At 49.4% G+C, this 23226-nt stretch overlaps 1 protein-coding gene across 1 annotated transcript in view; it reads left to right on the forward strand.

The window, feature by feature from the left end:
- Window positions 1-23226, forward strand: part of CFAP54 (cilia and flagella associated protein 54) — a 3669934-nt gene that overhangs the window by 3361469 nt on the left and 285239 nt on the right. The window contains exon 50 of the mRNA XM_069629416.1: window positions 20161-20380. Within this exon, the coding sequence (XP_069485517.1) occupies window positions 20161-20380 (220 nt within the window). The remainder of the gene's footprint in view (window positions 1-20160; window positions 20381-23226) is intronic.

Consider the following 23226-nt stretch of genomic DNA (forward strand, 5'->3'; position numbering starts at 1 on the left):
TGAATTGTTGTGTATTCTGATGAAATTGTCAATGTTGTAGGTATTGGATGTACGCCCATACCTTACCCCCTGTCCTCACTGCTTACTGTCATGGTGGGTCCTATCTCTGACAACCATGCCTTCTTGTTGAGTCCATGATACCTTGTTAAATCTGTTTGGATTAGATCTGTTGTGTAAACTGCTCCTTCGAAGGGATTGTGTCCTCCGACGTATTCCTCATCTTAGATATATCCTTCCAGCTCTGCTGGCCTCGGAAAAATTTTTCTCTAGAGGGCGCTGCGCGTCGACGTCCCTCGAGTCGATGTCCCTCGACAGCCGCCGTATCGACGCTCGACGTCATCCTGCCTATAAAGGCCGCGCGCAGCGTCCGTTGCTCAGTTCCGTTTTTCCGCGCTTACTCGGTGCCTCGGAATACCGTTGCTCAGTTCTTAGTCAGATTAATCCTATTTTCCTCGAGTTATTCGATCCGTACTCGATGGCTTCCTCGACGGAACCGACAACTCCTCTATCCAGCTTCAAAAAATGTCGAGATTGTGGGAAAAAGATGTCGTTGACCGATCCTCACAGAAATTGTCTGTGGCGCTTGGGAGCTGAACGCCATTGTTCGGAATGCGAGGACTGTATGTCCATGACAGCTAAGGCCCTGAAGGAGCGCAGGGGGAAGCTGGAGAAAGATAAGACTTTTAAAGCTTTGTCTTCGTCGACGAAGTCGAGACATTCGTCTCCTCATCACCATTCGCGCTCCAGGTCTCGGAGTGGGTCTCATCACTCCTCGAGATCGAAGCACTCGAAGAGGAGACGTCGAAGATCCCTTCTCCGTCTTCCTCTTCCTCTGTTTCGCCAAAAAGAATCCCTTGACCCACGAAACATAGTTCCCGGGCTGAATGGGAGGAATTCCGAAAAAAATATGATGAGCGTCTTCGAGAAAGCGGCCTCGACCCCCTCGAAGACTGCCGAGAGCGATGCTCTGGTCGAAAGACCCGAAGGTCAAAAACGCCGCGAGTCGCAGTACCCGGCGAAAGAAACCTCTCGAGCGCGTCTCGAACCCTCGAGCAGGACTATGACCTCTAAACCTTCCTCGAAGGTTCCGTCGACGCCGCCGACGAAGGTTCCGTCGACGTCGAGGTCGATGTCTTCGACGCCGTTGTCGAAGGGACCTTCGACACACGGGTCTGTCGACTCGACGCCGGCCTCGACACCGGCGTCGACGCCAAGAAAAGTCACGGTGACCACACATCCAGTGACTATCCCCAGGCCCTCGACGTCGATGGCGTCGATATTGTCGAGTAGAATTACAATTCTGTCGAGGTCCTCGAGGCCTCCACCTCTGTTTTCGACGCCACGCTCGAAGCCTTCGACGTCGGCGTCGACGACATCGACGTTTTCGAGGCCAATAATGACAAGTTCGCCACCCTCTGCCTTGGAAATGGGATTTACTCCCTTTATGAGTTCAGAACAATTGAGAACTATATCCTCAATTTTAGAAGAGGGTGATTTGTCTGAACAAGACACATTTGAGTTACAGGGACCTGTAACCCCAGTTAGAGAGGAATTTTCCTCTGAAGAGCGCAGATTAAAGGATCTTCATGATTCTTTACATGAGGCAAGTGGGTTAGACACTTCCCGTGAGGTGGATTTTGCTAAGCCAGACCCGGGGGAGCATGCTGAAACCCCCTACAGAGCCTTAATGGCCAGGATTACAGAGTTCATGGGGTGGTCTGCACCTTCACAATCTTTCCAGCAAGATGACCTCACGGATATTCTCGACAAAGGCCCACAAGAGGATCCTGTGGTGCCCTTTCATAAAGCTCTTCAGAGAAAGATCATGACAAACTGGGAAACCCCAGATGTAATACCAGCAGTAAATAAAAAACTGTCTGCAAAGTACAGGGTATCTTCCACAGACCCAGAGTTTTTGTCTAAACATCCATCCCCAGAAAGTCTGGTGGTACAAGCAGCATCCTCTACCGATGTCAAGACGGCTTATCCTACAGTCCCACAGGACAGGGACGATAAAAAATATGATGCTATGGCAAAGAAAGTCTTTTCAGCATGTAGCATGGCATTAAAGTCTGTTAATGCTACTTGCACCCTTGTTAGGTTCAGCCATACACTTTGGGAGTGTGCTTCTACAGCGGCTGACTGCATCCCGGAGGGAGAAGAAAGGGATGCGTTCCTGAATATTATACAGGACGGTAAAGACGCTATGTGCGAATCCCTCCAGACGGGCATTGATTCGGCTGACAGTATCAGCAGAGCAATGGCGGCAAGTACATCAAACAGGAGATTCGCTTGGTTGAGAAAGTCGGGTTTTGCCCCAGATGTGCAAGCCAGGCTCTTGAACATGCCACTCGATGGCTCTTCTTTGTTCGGGAAAAAGGCAGATGACAGTTTAGAGAAACTGCAAACTTCAAAAGCTGCAGCAAAATCCCTAGGAGCTGCAATCCGTCAGACTCCTTTTCGTCCCACAGGAACCTCTGCGAGGGGCAAGTCCTTTCGCTTCTACTCCGCATTCGGAAGAGGTAGAGGACGACCGGCTCAAAGGGGTCAAAGAAGAACTACCCGAGGTGGACGAGGTAGATATTCTAAAGCCGCAGCAACAGCAGGTGCCTCTTTACCATCGGCATCTGCATCAGCCGCCCCAAAACCACTCTGAGGACTCCCCTCACAGGACACCTGTAGGAGGCAGGTTGACTCAACATCTGACGGTATGGCAGGCTATCACGTCAGATGCTTGGGCATTGGAAACAGTCGCCAAAGGTTACTGCCTGCCTTTCCTACGTATACCTCAGAGTCATCCACCGGGGATCAGCTCTCAGAAAGCTCCAGACCCGCTCCTCTTGCAGGAAATTTTGGACCTGCTAGAGAAAGGTGCCATAGAACCGGTACCTGTAGCGGAGAGGGACAAGGGCTGGTACTCCCCTTACTTTCTCATTCCGAAGAAAGACGGAGGACTGAGACCCATCTTGGACTTGCGAGAATTGAACAAATTCCTCAGAAAAGACAAATTCAAGATGGTCACTCTTTCTCAGATCCTCCAGGCCCTTCAGTTTCAGGACTGGTTGGTATCTCTGGACCTTCAGGACGCTTATTTCCATGTGCCTATCCATCTCAAACACAGGAAATACCTGAGGTTCGCAATTGGCAACTCTCACTATCAATTTCGAGTACTGCCATTTGGGCTGACCTCCGCCCCGAGGGTCTTCACCAAGTTAATGTCGGTAGTGGCTGCAAGTCTAAGGAGGGAAGGGATTCACGTCTACCCCTACCTGGACGATTGGCTGATCAGGGCTGTTTCTCCGGAGCAAGCTCAGATCCAGCTAAATCACGTGTGCCATTTCCTTCACAGACTGGGCTTCTCCCTCAATTTAAAGAAGTCACAAATGATACCATCGCAGAGACTCCAGTTCATAGGAGCGATCCTGGATACTTCCCTGGGAAAAGCCTTGCCACCAGAGGTGAGGGCTCAAGATATTCTACAGATGGTTACCAAGTTCCAGCATGCCCAACGTCTCCCAGCCTTCGACTTTTTGAGGTTGCTAGGCCTCATGGCATCCTGCATTTTCCTTGTGCCAGAGGCTCGCCTGAGAATGAGATCCCTCCAGTGGGCACTGAGGACTCAGTGGTCACAATTCTCAGGGAGAATGACAGACCTTCTTCAGGTTCCCGGCAGGGTGGCTCGAGACCTTCAGTGGTGGGCCTGTCAGGAGAACATTCTGAAAGGAGAACAGTTTTGGCAACCCTGGCCGGAGATAACAGTAGTCACGGATGCCTCACTCACGGGGTGGGGAGCCCACGCCAACGACTTGACCATCAGCGGTCGTTGGTCTCCATCGGAGTCCAGACTACACATCAACCTGTTAGAGCTGAGAGCCATCAGACTTGCGTTGAAGGCTTTCCTGCCAGCTGTACAAGGGAAGAACGTCCTGATAATGACGGACAACACGGTGGCCATGCATTACATCAACAAAAGAGGAGGCGTAGGATCACTACCCCTGTGCAGAGAGGCGATGCAGCTCTGGTTTTGGGCAATCCAAGAAGGAATCTCTCTATCGGCAGTTCACCTAGCCGGAGAGAAGAACTTGACAGCGGACGCTCTGAGCAGGCAGAACACAGTCTCCCACGAGTGGGAGCTAGCTCAGGAAGTCCTTCAAGAGATCTTCGCCCTTTGGGGAACCCCTCAGGTAGATCTGTTCGCCGCCAGCCTAAACAGGAAATGCGACCTGTTCTGCTCAAGGGAATTTCCTCCGAGAGGAGCTCTGGGAGACGCGTTCATAGTGGACTGGGAGTTTCCGCTTCTGTACTCGTTCCCACCGGTCCCTGTCATTCCTCAAATGATCAGGAGGTTGAGAAGATTCCGGCGAACCATGATCCTAATTGCCCCGGATTGGGCCAGGAGAACGTGGTACCCGGACCTTCTAGACTTGTCCATCTGCCCTCCAATTCGACTTCCTCTCAGAGAGAACCTACTCTCACAGAAGGGAGGTCAGGTTCTCCATCCAGACAGCAAAACCCTCAACCTTCACGCTTGGCTTCTGAACGGCTGAGGTACAAGGATTGGGACCTCCCTGATGATGTTATGGAGGTGTTGCTTTCGGCAAGGAGGCCAGCAACAAAGTCTTTATACCGCTGCCGTTGGAACAGATTTTGCAGCTGGTGTAGAGAACAGAATATCGACCCATTTTCATGTGGTACACCAATGGTTTTGTCCTTCCTACTATATTTGGCAAATTCAGGCCTTCAAGTTGGCACCATTAAGGGTTATCTCGCAGCGCTATCTATCTTTAAGCGTACTGCGGAAGAACCATCCTATTTCAAATTACCCTTGGTAATACAGTTTCTAAAGGGGTTAACCAATGTTTATCCCCCAAGACCATTCCAAGTTCCCCCATGGGATTTAAACTTAGTACTAACTTTCCTGATGGGTACACCTTTTCGAACCTCTCCATTCTTGTTCGTTAAGATTCCTTACCCTTAAAACTGTTTTATTAATAGCACTTACATCTGCTAGAAGGGTGAGCGAATTACAAGCTCTTTCTTGTAAACCCCCTCATACAATCTTTCACAAAGACAAAGTTGTCCCGCAAGTGAAGCCTAATTTCCTCCCAAAGGTGGTTTCTGAATTCCATATCACTCAGAAGATTACCCTACCATCTTTCTATCCTCCTCCTCACCCGGGGGAGGAGGAAGAGAGGTTACACAGACTAGACCCTAGGAGGGTTTTAAGTTTTTACATTAGTAGACTAGCCAGGATAAGACAGGCAGACCAGCTGTTTGTAGGTTACGCAGGTCACAAGCTGGGGTTACCAATAACTAAGCAGACCATTTCCAGATGGCTCATTCTAGCCATTCTGGAATGTTATAAACTGGCAGGGAAAGAGCCCCCTCAAAACCTTAGGGCTCATTCGACCAGAGGTATTGCAGCTTCATCGGCCCTCAAAAGAGGCGTGCCGGTTAAAGACATATGTGCGGCCGCTACATGGTCGTCTGTCCATACCTTTACACGTTTTTACAATCTGGATTCCTCCTCCATTCAAGAGACTAGGTTTGGAAGGGCTGTACTGCATTCTATTCATCAATAGAAGACAGCGTGAAGTCAGTACTCCCTCCTCCGAATATAGAATACTGCTATGGGAGCCTATCTAAGATGAGGAATACGTCGGAGGACACAATCCCTTCGAAGAACAAGTTACTTCTTACCTTGTAACGTTCTTTCGACGGGATGTTCCTCCGACGTATTCCTCATCGACCCTCCCATCCATCCCCGCAGTTCTACTTCCCTTGTTGTTGCAGCTTACGCTCCTTCAGGGTGATTAGTCTAGTCCAGACAGTAATACTGTGGGCTACAAAACGGAACTGAGCAACGGACGCTGCGCGCGGCCTTTATAGGCAGGATGACGTCGAGCGTCGATACGGCGGCTGTCGAGGGACATCGACTCGAGGGACGTCGACGAGCAGCGCCCTCTAGAGAAAAAATTTTCCGAGGCCAGCAGAGCTGGAAGGATATATCTAAGATGAGGAATACGTCGGAGGAACATCCCGTCGAAAGAACGTTACAAGGTAAGAAGTAACTTGTTCATCTATTGCACTCTGGATTATATTTTTCTAGGCATCCCAGCCAATAGGGAATTTACGGTCTTGGCAGTGTTACAGGAGGGGACCCCTCATTCATTCCCAGGAGACCAGACCCGCCGGGAATTGTTGGACCAGGTCCCTGCCAAATTGTGGTCCACCCATGCAGGTTATATTCTCAATGCTGAACCAGTCAAAATGACCCTGAACCCAGTCAAACCTCTGCCTTGCGTGCCTCATTACCCCATTTCGAGAAAAGCTGAGGAAGTTATCTGCCCAGTTATTGGTTTCCTGCTCGAACAAGGTATTATCGTGCCCACACGATGTCCCTGCAACACCTCGATTCTGCACACCAATAAACCCGGTTAAAGAGGTCTATCGTTTTATCCAAGACCTGCACGCAGTTAATGCCGCTGTTCTGCCGGCCTTCCCCATGGTCCCCAACCCAGCTTCAATCCTATTATGCATCCCTGCGTCAACCATTTATTTTACTGTTGTTGATTTTTGCTCTCAATATTTTCCATACCTATCTACCCTGAAAGGCAGTATCAGTTTGCCTTTACCTATAAATCCACCCAGTATAAGTTCACGTGACTTCCTATGGGGTATGTATAGAGTGCCACCTTGTACTCCCAAATTCTGAAAAGGGATCTAGACTCACTAGAGTTCACTGGAGGGTCCGTCCTAGTACAGTACGTGGACGTTCTTCTACTGGCTTTGCCCTCCTTGGAAGCCTGTGGACAAGATACTATTCCTCTATTGACAGCTCTTGCTGAAAACGGTCACAAGGTGTGCAAAGATAAATTACAATTGTGTTTACCCAGTGTGAGATACCTCTGTTATGAGATTTCCGCAGGACAGAGACACTTATCCCAGGATCACATTAAAGCATGATCAGTTAATGTAGATAGTGGATACCAGGGTGCACCACCATAGTTAAGCCCCTTCATACCCTCACGCATGATTCAACCCCAGAACCCCTGCCATGGTTCCAGGACATGGAAGATGCCTTTGGCACCATATATTAAGAGCTTGCTACAGCACCGGCCCTGGGGTTGCCGGATTATGAAAAATCATCTGTGTGGTTTTGTGATGAACATGATAGTTATGCCCAGGGAGTGTTGACACAGCTGCACGTTGAAGGCGCCCATCCCCAGACACAATATCCAAAAGACCAAATAATGGACACACCCCAGTAGGGAATGAGACCAGGAGATAGATTGCAAGTAGATCAAAGTTTATATGAGATAAATTGTGCACGCAGAGAACTCTGCTGCTCGGAGAGCGCTCTGCCAAACATTACAAGGACAGCACATTATAAGGCACAAATGCGTCACTGATGACGCCTAGCTTGTAGGTACATAATTCTACAATACAATTGGTAAGTTACTTTAGTACATTGCAGATATGTAGGGGCTGGCCACGTTGGATTGGTGGTTGCTTGGTTTTTGCTTCCTCAGCACGTGGGTAAGTTGGGTTTATCTCCGTGGGCTGAAGGTAATGCTCGCAGAATGATACTTCTTCCCTGACTATCTAAACTAGAGCAACAGGCTCTGTGAACACGATACAAATGAACATCATAAACATTGGCTCAAATAGGGGCACCTTTAGTGTTCACTAACAGGTGATATAGCTACATTGTACCCTCTGCACCTTGGCATCTATAAACCCAGTGCCCCGACCCAGGTGCCCAGCTTGGAGGTCCTTGATCTAACTGATGCCTCATGATACCGACAGACATGTGTTGGCTTTAGGGTGAATATATTGGTGTCTGGAATTTAGGGCCAGGGCTGGGTGTTCTTCTCTTGGTCACTGGAAAGGTCAGATGTGTATCTGTATCAAAGAGTAGAGGTGCCTGGGCCCAGTAGATTAAGGCCGGGCAGGGTGGGGGTCGAGAGAGTACAGGCAGATTAGTGGAGATGGATGTTCCCAAGGGTGGAGGCCTACTCCGGTCTCACACAGCACAGTGAGATCACTTGTCCGGGGACGATACTAATGTTTGCAACAATGAATGGCTGGACTTCCATGAGAACAGAACTTGTGTAGAGCTGGCAAGAGCTGGTGGTAGCCTGGGCTGGCGGTGTGAGGCGCTGGGCAGAGAGAGAGACAGGCTTTTTTTAGATCATTTTGGGGCCTAGAAAAAAGATGGCATTTGGTGTGTCACAAAATGGATTCTCTGAGTTTCAATAAGACTTGGTTGTATAATTCTTTGTTAATACAGAGAGGGTAATGAGGCAGTTCACACGTATACAGGAAGGGGGACGTCTCCCCCTCCAGCAAAGGCAGGATCCGATCATGCGGGAAAGCAAGAGGAGCGGGCCACGACCACCTCTTCCCCAACAACGGCGATAGGCATCGACCTGTGTTGTATCACAGTGTAGCATAGACCCAGTGGCTTCTGAATTGTCTGCATGTTTTTGTGCTGTTGCAGCACTGCTGGTAGAAAACCCTGTCACTATTTCTGTGCACCACTCAGTGCTAGCCCTGCTACTCAAGGGCAAGAAACAACATGTGTCAGATTCCAGGTTAACTGATTGTGAGAAATTGCTCATTTTGCAGCCTCCTTGTTGCTGACCCCGCAGGATGGGGAATGGCCAGATTGTCTTTTGGTTGTTGAAACTCTTATGTCACCTTGCATAACCCTGAAATTATACTCTTCATGGACGGCTCCTGTCTCCGTAGCCCAGGAAAGAAGAACTTGTTTACAGGTATTCTGTATGCAATCCCGCATGCCGTCCTTGAAGCCTATAATTTACCATGTGCCAACTCAGCCCAGGTAGTTGAAATTGTGGCTCTCACTCGAACGTGTATCCTGGCGACAGATAAGTTGGCTACCATTTACACCGGCTCCTGCTACTCTCATGGAGTGATACACAAATTGGGTGTCATCTGGAGACAACAAGGATATTTAACCTCCACAGGTGCCCCTATCTCGAATGACAGGTATGTGTCTGCCCTGATACATGCCTTACTACTTCCAGCTGTCCTGGTCATAATGAAGTGTAGAAGCCATGTTCCCTCGCAGTCCTTCACCGCCAGAGGCAATACTCTAGATGATAACACAGCTTGTTCGACTGCCTTAAACTGACCCCTGGTTCCTAATGAAATGCTTGTTTATATTTCAGTCCAACAGTCACCGATTGCCTCCCGCTCTAGCCTGGCCGTGTTACAAGACCAAGCCCCAGAGGTAGAAAAGCTTACCTGGATTCAGCGACAATTTAAGTTGGGGCAAGACTCATTTTGACGTTCCTCAGATGGCTGCCTGGTGGCACCAAAAGAACTCCTATCTTACCTGGCCGAGTGACCCACAAAGTTGCCCATTCAGTTAAAAACAGTATGATTCCCAACGTAAACCGAGACTGGAAAGCTCCTGGCTTTTCAACGATTGTTCAGGCGTATTGTTGATGTTTTCTCATGTTGGACAGAAGCTTATCGCTGCCGAGGCAGATGCTGTTAATGTTGCAAAGAAATTGATGTCTACATTTTTCCCCTAGTTTGGACTCCCACTCATAGATACTGACCGAGGTACACAATTTACTGGCCAGATTGTTAGTGAAGTGTGCAAAGCACTAGGGATTTCTCAGCAGTTTTAATGTGCTTACATCCCCGAGCCAAGCGACACAGTGGAACGCTGAAACAGCAATCTAAAGCTCAGGCTCTGAATGGTGGGTCAGGAAACAGGGCTAAAGTGGCCCCATGCGCTGCCCTTAGTGTTATTCCACATGAGCAATAATTCACAGCCGTAAGCATGGTCTTCCCGCACATTAGGTTATTACACAACGCCCCATGCACATTGCAACTGCTCCTCAGGCAGACCCACACCTTCTGAATTTGCACCTGGATGATGAGACTTTTCTTAATTGTTGTCTTGCCGTAGTCAAGACTGTTTGTTTTCTTCATGCACAGGTCCAAGCTACCATACCAGAACTGATGGCTATGCTCTGCCATTCGCTGCAGCCAGGTGATTGAGTCTTGTGCGTGTGCACCAGTCGAGGTTTTCTCTTCGGTTTACGCTGCTAGAACCGCATCAAGTGCTGCTGACAACTCAAAACACCACACCCTTAAGCGCTCCGGCCTTACCACATGGATGCATGCTTCCCACTGCCCTAAAATCCCAGATGCCGCCGACAGCACCGACACCACTTTGCCTGTTATCCAGTTACCGAGAAGCAACCCTTCTGCACCGGACGACTCTCCTACCGGAGCTCCAGCCACTGTCCCAGCCCAGCCATCCATGAACAACAACGGAAGCAGCCTCCACTACTTCCGTTGCACCTGTATGTGCAGTTGCTGAACCACGAACTCCAACTCCACAGTCTCTTAGTGTATTGGGGTCCTTACAGGAGCTGCTGTTTAGGCTCCTTCATCAGGCAACCAAGGATCCACAGGGGACCACCCTGATTCAGGTCCCCCTCCTTGCATACCATCTCTAACTCTTGATTTCACTGGACATCACCATCCAGCCCCGGGAAGGAACGCCACAGGGTCATTGATCAGGAAAGGAAGGCCTGCATGTATGCTCAAATACTGCTGAACCTTTCCCCTAGGCAACGATGCATCTCCCAGATGTTGTAGTGCATTGGACAAAATTGGAAGCTACATCAACCGATATACCTGCACCAGCTGGATTTGGCATCTGTTGTTGTTATCGCCTGATCATTCTCTTTGTTTTCATGACCACAGTATGTTTATGGCTCTGGTACTACGGGTATCTCTAGCTGAGCATTTATCATAGATTTTCACAATACAGTCACAAACATTGTACACTGCTGGAACATTCATCTATTACAGTCCAAGGCACATCCCTGGTAGGGATCTTGGAACTCAGATACGCTTGCACCGCATTTTGAGACACAGACATTGTGCCTGGAACTGAAGAGACTTATGAAGTTACCCCACTTGAAAATGTCTTCTCCATATGAAGTGAATTGAAGTCTCCATCAACGTTCTTTGGTAGTGCAGACCGAGCAGCGCTTCTCTGGGACCTGAAGACTAGGCTCTGTTCCTGAGCCCACACCATGTCTAGTTACTTAACTACTGTTTTTTTAAAAAGACATTTTTATTATTGTCTAACAAGGTAACATTAAAAGCTATAATCTTCAGTCCCACTCCCCCCCCCCAATCCTCCAACTTGAGCCTTAAAGTCTGTATCATCAGCCTGTACGTCCTCAGGCGGGTCGATTGTCCTCCTCTCATCCATATCATCCTCACTGTGATCGGGCTGGGGGGGCCCACCATGGTGGCTCCCAATTGCCTCCATTTGATTAGGGGTCTTACCTCCTCACCTCCCCTGCTGACTGCTTCGAACCAAGCAGCCGTTTCAGCCTCGGCCCATTTCAAGAGGTCAGCCCACCACAACTCCATCCTGGGCCTGTGAGCTGCCTTCCAGCACATTGCAATACTCCTCTTGGCCAGGATGTATGCCAGATCCTTCATCTTGCTAATGTGCCTCAGATGACGTGGCCTAGGGAAACCTCCTAGCATGCATGCCCAGGCAGACTCCACCTCTAGCTTGTTGCCTTTTTCCGCCAGGCGTATTTTCAGTTCAGCCCAAAATCTACCCACCTCCGGACAAGCCCAGAGCATGTGTAGCATCCCGGCTTCCTCCTCCCCGCACCTGGGGCATTTCTGGATCGTCTGGCCCCCAAACCTAGCAATCTTACTGGGGGTCAGATATGCCCTATGTGTGACATATAATTGGATCTGTTGGAGCCTCGCGTTTCGGGACACTTTCTTATGATACCTCTGGGCTCTAACCCATAACCCACCCATCATTGACTCTCCCGCCTCCTCCTCCCAGACCTGTCTCAATAGGGACAATTCCTTCCCCACGTTGGACCCCAGTAGTTCGTATATGCGGGATATCTTGTGGCCACCCTCCGAGACATCATATATCATCTCCATAGTGGCATCCGGTTGTTCCTGGAGCACCCCCGGAGGCCATTTTTCTCGCACCTGCTTAACTATTCTGGAGTGGGTTATATGTTGCCCCTTATGCACCCCAGTATCCTCCATCAGTTTCTGGAATTCTAGTGCTACTCCATGCTGCCATATGTCTCCCAGAGTGGCCAGGCCCACGGGTTCCCAGTATCTACGGACCTCTTGTATCAATTGGGGGTCTTCTCTAAATAGCGCAGCCAATGGCACCTGCATGGAAAGCGGAGCTGGGTGTCCTGCCAACCGCCATGCTCTATGCCACACCTCCCAGCCAAGCACCAAGAGCCGCGCCATCTCCAGCACCCTACGCCTAGGCAGCCACACCACTTCTCTAAGAAAATAGGGAGCTGGTTCCTTACACAACAACCTAGTTTCCGCTGTTTCTTCCTCAGACAGCCATCTGGCCACGTATTGCAATGTTCCCGCTAGATAATATAACTCAGGGTTCGGCAGGTTTATTCCCCCCGTCACCCGAATTCTGCAGTTTCCAAAGAGCCACCCTGTTCCTGGTGTTATGCCATATGAAGCCCCTGCACAAGCTGTGGAGACTGGCGAAGAAACGCCTGGGTATCACATGCGGGATGTTTACAAAAAAGTGTAACAGTCTGGGCAGGACTACCATCTTGATTAGAGCTGCTCTCCCCATCATGGCCATGGGCAGTCTGGACCAAAAACCCATGCTATTCTTGATACTTTCCACTGCCTTCACTGTGTTGTGTTTATGTTCTTCTCCCGTCGTATGGTATATGTCAATTCCAAGATATCTGAACGACTTGGTTTGCCATGGTATTGGCAATACCGGCAATACCCCTGGCGGGACAAATCCATATCTCCCTAAGGAAAACATGCTAGATTTCTTGGGGTTTATCACTATGCCGGAGAGGGCGGCATATCGTTCCATCACCTCTAGGATGTATTGCGTATTCTTTTCTGGGAAAAGCAGGTACAAAAGTATATCGTCAGCGTATAATGAAATGAGATGTGGACCACCTCGAAGACAGACAGCCAGCGGCTCCAACGCTAATATGTACAACATGGGTGACCAGGGGCAGCCCTGTCTGGTGCCCCTGCTAATTTGCCATTTGTCTGAGATCATGGCACCTGTTTTGACCTTGGCAAATGGGGAACTATATACCATTTTAACCCACCTAAGAAACCCTGGGCCCATTCCAAAGGCTTCTAGAGTCGCCAACAGCCATGGCCATCTTACTGAGTTGAAGGCCTTGACCGCATCAAGCGAGGCTATCACCAGATCACCCGGGTCTTCCTGTGTCTGATCAATAATGTGATGCAGTCTCCTATGGTTATCAGTTATATTTCTACCAGGGACGTAGCCTGTTTGGTCAGGGTGTATCCGTTTGCTAATGACACGCTTAAGCCTGTTTGCCAGCACTGCCGTGAGGATTTTGCTGTCTTGGTTAAGCATCGACCGGGGTCGGTAAGACCCACAGTCTGTGCTCGGCTTACCCTGCTTTAAGAGCGGAATAATCACCGCCTCACGTAAGGACTCTGGCAACCTGCCCTGCTCATACAACTCATTAAACATAGCCAGAAACGGGGGTAGCAGCTCCTGTTTTTAGGTTTTGTAAAATTCGCTCGGGAGCCCGTCTGACCCTGGAGCCTTACAAGTGGGCAGATGTCAAATCACTAACTCAAGCTCTTTTATTGTGATTGGGGCGTCCAGGTCTGCCCGTTCCAAGTCGTCTAAGGTGGGCAGGTCCAAGTCTTCTATTGTGTCCCGGATTTCTTGGTCCCCAACTCTGCCTGGGTCCTCATAGAGCCATTTGTAGTATCTAAGGAACTTGTCATTCACTCCCTCCTGGGTGTCCAGGATTCAACCTCCCTCCCCTCTGATTTCCCTGATTGCGGCCCTTGGTGCCTCGCTCTTATATAGCCAGGCCAGCAACCTTCCAGGTTTGTTCCCCCCGCATGCTGCTTGTCCACGTATTTCTTATAGCTTAATTTACATAGCCTGTCCCAGTGTTCACAACTAGCTTGTTGAAGCTCTCTCATCCTGACCCCGTCCTCCTCAGAGGTACCTCCCCTACGCATAATGTCTTCCAACTCTTCCTCTGTTCCCCGCAGCTCTCGTTCTACATCCCCCTGGAGCCCTCTGGATTTTGACATTGCCACCCCCTGCACCACCACTTTGAATGCCTCCCACACCGTACCCATCGATCTGACACTGCCAGTGTTAATCTCAAAGTACTCTGTGATCTCCTCCCTTAAATCCTCCCAGAATCCCGAATTCTGCAGAGCCTCAACTCTGAGCTTACACATCGGAATCCGCGCCCTAAGGGGTTGATGTTGGCACTCTAGGACCAAAGGGGAGTGGTCCGAGAGCACTCTAGCCTTATATTCCGCGCCCATCATCCCGCTAACCAAATCGGCAGCGACTAACACGTAGTCCAATCTCGTATGCAAGCCATGTGGTGCCGCATAGTGCGAGTATTGTCTATCTACTGGGTGCAGTTGCCTCCAGACATCCACAAGATCAAAGTCTCTCAGGAGGGCCATTAGCACCTTTGCAGTCGGGGTGGGCTTGTCTAGCTTATTGTCTGATCTGTCCAGCCTAGGATTCAGTACACAGTTGATGTCTCCTCCCCATAGGATCCCGCCACCCAGTAGGGGGCTAATCTTACCATACAGGGTCCGAAAGTAGGCCGCTGTGTCCTGATTGGGGGCATATAAGTTTACAATACTCACTTCCCGGTTTTCCAGCATTCCCCTCATAACGATCAGTCTACCTTCTGGGTCTCTTGTGGACTGAAGCAACTGGAATGGCACGTGGGGTGCTATCCAGGTGATTACTCCTCTTGCGTAAGCCGAATATGTGGCCCCCGCTATGCTCCCCCTCCACTTCCTCTTTACCACCTCCAGGTTCTCCCTGGTGAGGTGGGTCTCCTGCAATAATGCTATGTCCACCCTCATCCTTTTCAAATGCATCATAACTTTATTGTGCTTCAGATAACTTTTGAGGCCCCTAACGTTCCAGGTAACCACCCTAAGGTACCCCGACGCCATGTATACAATATCCTGCTCTCCCTCTCCACCCTCCCTCCCTCCTGTTTAGATTCTCATATTGGCTCATTACCCACACACCCACAACAAACTTCCCTTCCCCCCTTTTCCCAACAACAAACCCCAACACCCCTCCCTTTCCCTCTCCTCATCCCCCCAACCACAACAAATGCCCAGCTCCATCCCTGGAGCTCAGGCGACCCTGCTTCTGGTCCTGCCTCGGTATGCTGAGGGCAGGAGCCCAGCAGGGTGTCACCGGACTACCGGTAACCTAACTAAGCTACTCTAAATGGGGGTATGAGGACTAGCTCTGCCAGGCTCCCTAACTAGCTAAAAGTCTCAGTGCTCACAGATCATGTCTCATTCCAGCCTAATCCTGCCAGCCCATACTCTACATCAACTACAATAATCAAGTCCCTTGGCCTTGAGCCGCTACACCCTCTGGTGCCCCCTCCATGGATTACTTATCTCTTCCTTCTCCTTCTCCCATCTGGATTTCCACTCCTGGGGGCAGCTTTGCATGTCAAGCCACCTCATAGCTTCTTCCGGGGTTTTGAAAAAAAAAGATCCTGTCTTTGTGAAACACTTTCAGCTTAGCTGGGTAGTGCAGCATGTACCTGTAGCCCGCTTCATGCAATCTTCTTTTGACAGTCCCAAAGTTCATGCGGCTACGCTGTACCAACAGGGTATAATCCGGGTATGCGGTTATATTTGCTGTACCTCTCTGTATTGTACCGCCCTTCCGGAAGTGTTCAAGGATTCTTTCTCGGTCCCGATGGTTGAGGATCTTAGCAATCACCGGGCTAAGGGGGTTGCCCGGCGGTGGCCTCCTCATAAGAACCCTGTGCGCCCTTTCCACCGCGAACCCCTGGGACAAGACTTGTCCGGTTTTCTTCTGCAGCAGCATTTATTCAACAAACTCTGTAGGGTTGGATCCCTCGGCTCCCTCCGGCAGACCGACAATACGGATGTTATTCCTTCGGGCACGTCCCTTCGCCTCCTCCGCCCTGCATTCTAGATTGCCCACGCGTTGCACTAGGGCGTGAAGGTCTGCTTTATGTGTTGCACAGTCCACTGTGTTCGGGCCCACCTCCTTTTCCAGGTTCTCTGTGCGTTCTGCCAGCGATCTGATATCTTGTCGGAGAAGGTTCACTTCCACCTGCACTGCCCCTACTTTCAGCTCCAGTGCTGCTTTCAATTCAGTCATAGCCAGCCCCAGTTTGGTCTCCCAGGCTACTTTCAGATCTGCAATAGCCGCCAGGACCTCCAGTTTGGTGCCCATGGTGACTGCGCTCCCGGCGGGGATTTTCTCCTTGCTCTTGGTTCCTTCAGGGCCCGGCGGCATCCTGGCGTACTCTTCCAGCGTGGGCTGCTTGCTCTTCATTCTTAGTGGTTTGCTGGACATGGCGTTGTGCCTAGGGATTGTGGGCGAACCTCTCCTCTCCTGCGAGATGAAACTGCTGTTGGCTCTGGAGCCCAGACGGGCCGCGCAAGGGGTGACTGGGAGCCAATGATTAGCTATCGGAGTGGATTGTGCCCTCCCACGTAACAATGTTGCTTCACTCCGATCCTATTAGCGCACGCTCACACCATGAGCCAGCCGGACCAGGCTCCATTTGTCACATTGGCTACTGGCTCAAGCTAGTCCACCAGCTCGTCCCTAGCAATTCTCATGCATTCCTCTCATGACACCCGCTCCCCTTATTCAAGGATGTTGGGTATCTGCTGCTGTTTGAGGTTCTTGGTCTCGAGAGTCAGTCCATGCCTGTAGTCCCCGCAGCATCCATCTCCATTCTGGGCCTACCGCCTACTGGGCACATCAGCTGGCCAATGTGCTCTCCCCTCTACCATGGAGTGGGGGTGTGTGCAATTTACTATAGTGCCACCAGAGTAGCTAGGGTGAGGGGGCGCCAGCAGCTCACAGTCCCATCAAGCCACCTCCCTGACCCGCCAGAGACCGTCTGCAGAAGCCTGCTGGTCCACTCTCACCCTCCTTCTTCCCTGTTGTAGCCGTGTTAGAATGTCAGCAGTATTGCTGTATATGGTTCAGTACAGTTACATTCCTCGTAGATGATATGAGGTGGGAATTGTTATATTGTGGAATGCTGTTTTGGTTCCTTTCAGGTGCATTCTGCTTGTGTGGTTCTGGAACCGGAACTGCTGTTCATTACAGCTTACAGGGCAACCTGGGCGCTTCTTATTACACCTCCGGGCCACCACCAAACACCCGGGTCTACGGGCTGAGAGGCTTATGTGCGGGTGCAGCTATTCCAACGCTGCAGTCCCTGGCTTTCGGCACTCGCGCAGGACCGGAGTCCGCCATGCCCCCTCACAAGCCCCAGGTGGGCACTTCTTCTATTCGGCCGCGAGGTCCGCCTCGTCTGCCCAGCCCGGGCGCGGTCCTAGCGCCGACCGCTCCTCCGTGCCGGGCGGTCTCCGGAGCAGTTGGGGCCAACGAGAGCAAATGCGCGCCGGTGACACACCAGAGGCGCACGTTTGCCTCACCTGGCCTGCACTGTGGCCGTTCCCACACGGGATGCCTCCGCTGATCTGTTTATTTCTCCTCCTTTGTTTAGAACGCCACCATTTTGTTCCCTCAAATCTACTTCTCCAGAGACTTTGCTTGCCCCTATCTGCCGTTCCTTGGGTTATATGGGTTCCAGCATGTCAGCAACTGCTCCGCATATTCATAGGCTGATGCCTATGTTTCTGACTTTAAAGGGCTAGTGCAACTGCACTTTTTCTCCGGATGGGTGCAGGATCTCCAGGAGCTCTTCCAAGAGCACGTCTACTCACATGGCCTTCAAGCCACGCCCCTCTACTTAACTACTGTTATAATTGTTGTGAGCGCACCGATTTGTCTCTGACTCACTGTGATGCTGCTTTTAGAACCACATGTCATGAACACAATGGCCCCTGTGCTCACCCTCGGATTCACAGTGAAAACACAGAACTTTGCATTGGCTGGCTGTATTCCTACATCTTTCATGTATCAGATTGTTGAATGTGTGCACACCGTCCACACGATTTATCTTCCAAATTCCCTATAGCACCCATCCCCTTTAGCTGGGGGGAGATGTCTGCCTGGATCTCAGGCTGGTTACCCGATACTGAGTCCCGAGACCCTGTAGTTAGTCACATTCCCAGATGGGGTTTACTGGTCCTCCAAATGTTCCCACCCAGATCTTTTCTCTCAGGCTACTGCCCATACATGTTCAATCAACCGGGGTGCACTTTTTTAATGTTAAACAAGTGTCGATATTACTTTTCGACCAATCCCATTATAGTCATCAATAATGTCACATTTGCATTTGACCCTGATTTTTTGTATGTCACAATTCACAGAACATGCATAATCTGTGGAGTCAAATCCTACTCAAGGCTGCCCATTAACTTGGGAGGAAGTTGCTACATAGGCTATGTCCCACCTGCTATTCAGCATACCCGCACTTTCCTGATGCCCACACAACCAAAGAGAAGTGCTGAATGGGAAGGGTTTCGCGCCTTGAAACACTTGTGTGCAGGCGCGTTATAAATGCCATATCATACCAGGATGGGTTACTTTATACCATCCCTCAGGGGTTAAGGTAAACCGAGATTGACTAACCCATTATCTCAATTGATCAAAGATATTGAAAAGGTTATGACGTAATCCCTGACCTTACTGTCCTGTGAATAAGTAGCCATCCGGATGGTAGTCATCCAGAAATGTATGGCATTGGACACTCTCTTAGCATCAAAGTTGGTGTGTGCGCAATTGTAAAAAGTGTGAATGCTGCATGTTCATACCAAGCTGCGCCAGTAGCATTACCAATATTGTTGCCCGGATACTTCACATTATGAGCGTTCTCCATGAAAGTCCTGAGTCAACCTGGACCATCTGGTCCTCAGTAACAAACATTTTTGAGTCCCTGAGAGCTTACGTTGTTCAGGTCGTATCCAAAATACTGTTCCTGATCCTGTGTTTATACTGTCTTGTGGTGCTCTGTAGATGCCTCTATTACTGTACATATGGCCATTGTCAGAAGGCTTTTGAAACAACTTGAATACTGTATTTGCATGCCACCGAAGAAGTACACAAATTGTGATATTTGTTCTCCCAAGGATGTGACTAATGAGACTGGAGTGACGGTCTCATAGGAGGGGATTATGGGTGAAAAATTAGAACATTTAAATTTGTCAAGCTCTTCAGATACACCTGTTACTCTTCTAGTTATGATAAGTACTTGCCAACTGCCATGGTTAACAGTGCCTTATTGCCAAAACAGCATTTGTCCTATATTGTAGTGCACATGTCTTCACGACAGAAGTGCTTCGCCTTCCATTGCAAAAAGGTGCTCACTTCTATAGTCCTCGCTTCGGACGTATTTTCTGTTTGGCATATCCAAGCATCTTTTGGAGAATCGCTTCACCAGGCAAGGCGGCGTTAGCTAGCAGAAATAGCAACAGTAGGCGAGACACCTCGGAACTGTGTGAGAACTGTAGAAGTAGCATCCACAGCAGGAATGGTTAATGTAATTTACAGTGTCTTCCACTAAGATGAAGATTGTGCTCTACCTGGCGTGAGAATGTGGCATCTGTCTTTGACTTGTATGCTGAGAAACTGTGACTAGCCTCTGAAACATTGTTGCTTGTCTATCTCATGCAAGGTCTAAACCACCACTTCCATTGAAATGCATGTGTTTTCTTCTGTGCAAGAGCACAGCGCACTGAGGAGGGTTGCTGCACAGAGTCTTGTTCTATCGTTAGGTTGCTGTTCGTCCTGTGTATGCTGGCTTTGCTGACAGCTACTAAAGATGTTCACCAATCCACCTGAAGTCTGTGGTGGTTTTTCCATGACAGTAGCATGGGTCCAAGGTATGCACATATGCCTTTCATGATTCTTACGTTTAAGAACATTTACATTTCATTTAGCTGTATTAAGTCCTTAAGATGTGGCAAAAACCTATAATTTGAAGAAAAAGAGGTATATGGGAGAATTCATTTTTAGAAAAGTACAATCTACTTATAGGGCTGCCGAACTGTAGCCAATATTTATGTTGTAACTATACTGCCCTTGGTTTTTCGCACTTCTAGATAATCTTTGTTATGAAATGCGTGTTCATGCCTTTTTTTCTTAATTCATTTTAGGCGTTGGAAGAAATACTCAATAAAAGTCCAAGTCCAACTTTGACTGCAATCTCTGATCATCAAATAATGAAGAAGTTAGTTTTGGCAAAAATACACCTCATCCTAAGTGTTTCCTCAACGATTAATGCCATCCCGGAAGTGGTAAAAAGGTCAAGCTATGCAGTCATAGAGCAGATCATCACTAAATCTAAAGCGAAAACTTCCAATGTTCAACCTCAAGGTAAAAGATAGTAAGATATAATGTGTATTGTCTGTAGATTTGTTTAAAACTTCTGAGCAAGTTAGTTATTTTTCCTGTAAACATCAACCTCAATCATATGTTGTTCCTTGGGTAGGTTAATTGTGAAATTATAGCTTCAGACATACTGTATGCAACAAGTTCTAGTAAATGATCCTCTTAACGCAGTGCCCATTGCAACCTTTTAAGACGGTTGTCCAGAGTCCAGTGTATTTTTTTTATACCTGATTTAAACATTTTACAATAATCACATAAGGAAATCTAGGAACCCTGCACTAATAGAACTTTACCAACTTACTGAAAGTATAAGGTGAATCTATTTGGAAATCTTGCCTCCCACAGATTCCTCATCTGTGCTATCCAATCCATAGTATAGCTGTTCTAGAGAATCTTTTCCACTGCACGGGCGCAGTGTGGTTCCATGCCTGCTCCATCCGCTGCCTCTCTGCACCCCATCGCTGGACATGACGTCAGGGTCATTATATATTGAGGCTCTGGGCCCTGTGATCTCAGTATATTTTTTCCATGCACTCTGTTCACTTCAGGAACATGCTCATCTGATTCTTAGAATTTGTCATCATCATGCCCTACACTGCGAAGGTCTCGGGGGTTCAAACCGAGGTCGGATTGCACCCAGCAGATTTCAATTTGGTATCTGTATTGGATATGTAATACTGCTTAGATAAGGAGCATGATACCCAGGATTGTGGGTTGTGCCAGCCCACGCACCCGAAGGCTCTCCAGGAATGAGTGGAAAAACTCTCAGCCTTCGCTAACAAAATGAATGGTGAGGTTGCACGGTCTCATTTAAGGAAGCGCGGAGCATCGGTCTGAGGGGAAGTAACTTCTGCATAAGGAAAAGGAAAAGAAGAAGCACAGCAAGAGATCCTGCTCTCCGAGTGAATCCTCATACCAGCATTCTTCTTCCTCTTCCCAGAAGAAGAGCCATAGCTCCAGTGGTTGTCTGGAGCCGGATAAGGTATGTTTTCTGACCCAATCCTCCGCCCCGGAGGAATGTGAAATACTTTGCCTAAAGATGCTTGATATATTCACAAAGGTGCTGATGTCTTCGTCCCTGGCACCAATGGAACCCTCTGCATCTTCCGCAGTTACCACTCCTGCACGCCTTTTGGGCTTGTGACTGGCCAAAAAGAGAAAGGAGATTCCCCTCGAGATCTCAGCTATGGTCATGACTTTGGCACCAGTCAGCGCTGCAGGCACCAAAGAACCTCAGGAATTTGCTCCTGTTCCCTTCAAGCCCTTTATGTCAAACATGTGTGGCAGCTACGACAAGGAAGGGGGCCAGGTACCCTTTGGGTTTGAACCCCTTGGTCTCCAGGGAAGAGAGGGACTTCCTGGAGGAGTTCTATAAAGACATTGAGGACGTTCAGGGGCTGGCCTCAGACCTCTAAGAAGCCTGTAGTCTAGATACCTTCCCTGAGCTAGCCATTCTTTCCGCCCCTACCCCTGGTAAGCATCAAGCATATTTTGAGAGGCTGATGGCAAAGGTTGCCCATACTCTGGGAGTCTCTGCTCCGTCCATGCTGAAAATGTAGTTTGAGTTAGCAGGCATCCTTGAGAGGCTCCCATGAAGGAAACACTACTATGCTTCAGTGTGGCATTAGAGGTCCCAATACTGGAGGTCTGGGTGAAGCCTGCTTCTGCAGTTAACAGGGAGTTGGCTAGGAAGCATCTTCCTGCCCCCTCTTACCCCATCTTTCTATCTACTCATGCCTCCCTAGAGAGCTTGGTGGTGCAGGCCGTGACTACTAATGTGAATTCTTTCACCTTTCCTTCTCTTCCACCTGCCAGGGAGAGTAACAAACTGGATGCCTGGGGGAAGAAGGAGTTTGTATTGGGTAGCCTCACCGTTTGCGCAATAAGTGCATCTTGCACCTTGGTGACATTCCGTTTTAGCCTGTGGTCCGCTGTATCTAATGTGGCTGAACATATGCGTGAGCGAGACATGAGAGAAGGCTTCCTGTCTATGGTTAAAGATGGCAGGGAAGCTTCTTGACAGATTCTGGAGTTGGGACTGGGCATAGATGACTGCGTGGGAAGATCCATGGCCACGAGTGTGGTGCTTAGACGTCACTCTTGGATAAGAATGGCTGGCTTGCATATGATGATCCAGGCTAAAATACTGGAAATTACCTTTGCTGGCCAAAACCTGTTTGGGGCAAAAGCTGGTGATACCCCCCAGAAATTGCAGGCATCAAAGGACACAGTGAAGTTGTTGGGTCTAGCCATATATCAACCCTCTGCATCTTCGGCAAGGGGCTGGGGTTTTTGCCCCTCTGACTTCTATGGCCCGCAGGGTTGAGGCCAGGGCACCCTGGGAAGACTACAGAGCAGGCACTTTCAAAGGGGTAGAGATGCCCCGAGAAGGGTAATGGCTGTGGACACGTGCCCTCAACACCACGAGGAGAAAACTCTGTGAAGTTTTCTGCCACGTTTCCCCTGTGAGGGGGAACTTCCTCTGTTCAGCACGGAATGATACATGAAGACGCCCGATGCTTGGGCCTTACAGGTCATTCAACAGGGTTCCTGTTTCCCTTTCATGCAGCATCCTCTGGACCATGGCCCTTAGACCAACACCTTGCCTCCGGAACCCATCCTCATGGAGGAGGTTTGTCAGCTTCTTTCAAAGAGCGAGATAGAACCGGCAATGCACTCGGAACAAGGCAAAGGTTGGTATTCCACTTACTTTATGGTGCCAATGAAGGATGGGGGTTTGCATCCCATTCTGGATCTGAGGCTGCTGAATTTATTCCTGCGCAAAAACAAATTCAAGATGGTTACGCTAGCCCAGATCCTGCAAGCCCTCG

Source organism: Ambystoma mexicanum, chromosome 12 (assembly GCF_040938575.1).
Source record: "Ambystoma mexicanum isolate Mex_15411 chromosome 12, UKY_AmexF1_1, whole genome shotgun sequence".
Lineage (NCBI taxonomy): Eukaryota > Metazoa > Chordata > Amphibia > Caudata > Ambystomatidae > Ambystoma > Ambystoma mexicanum.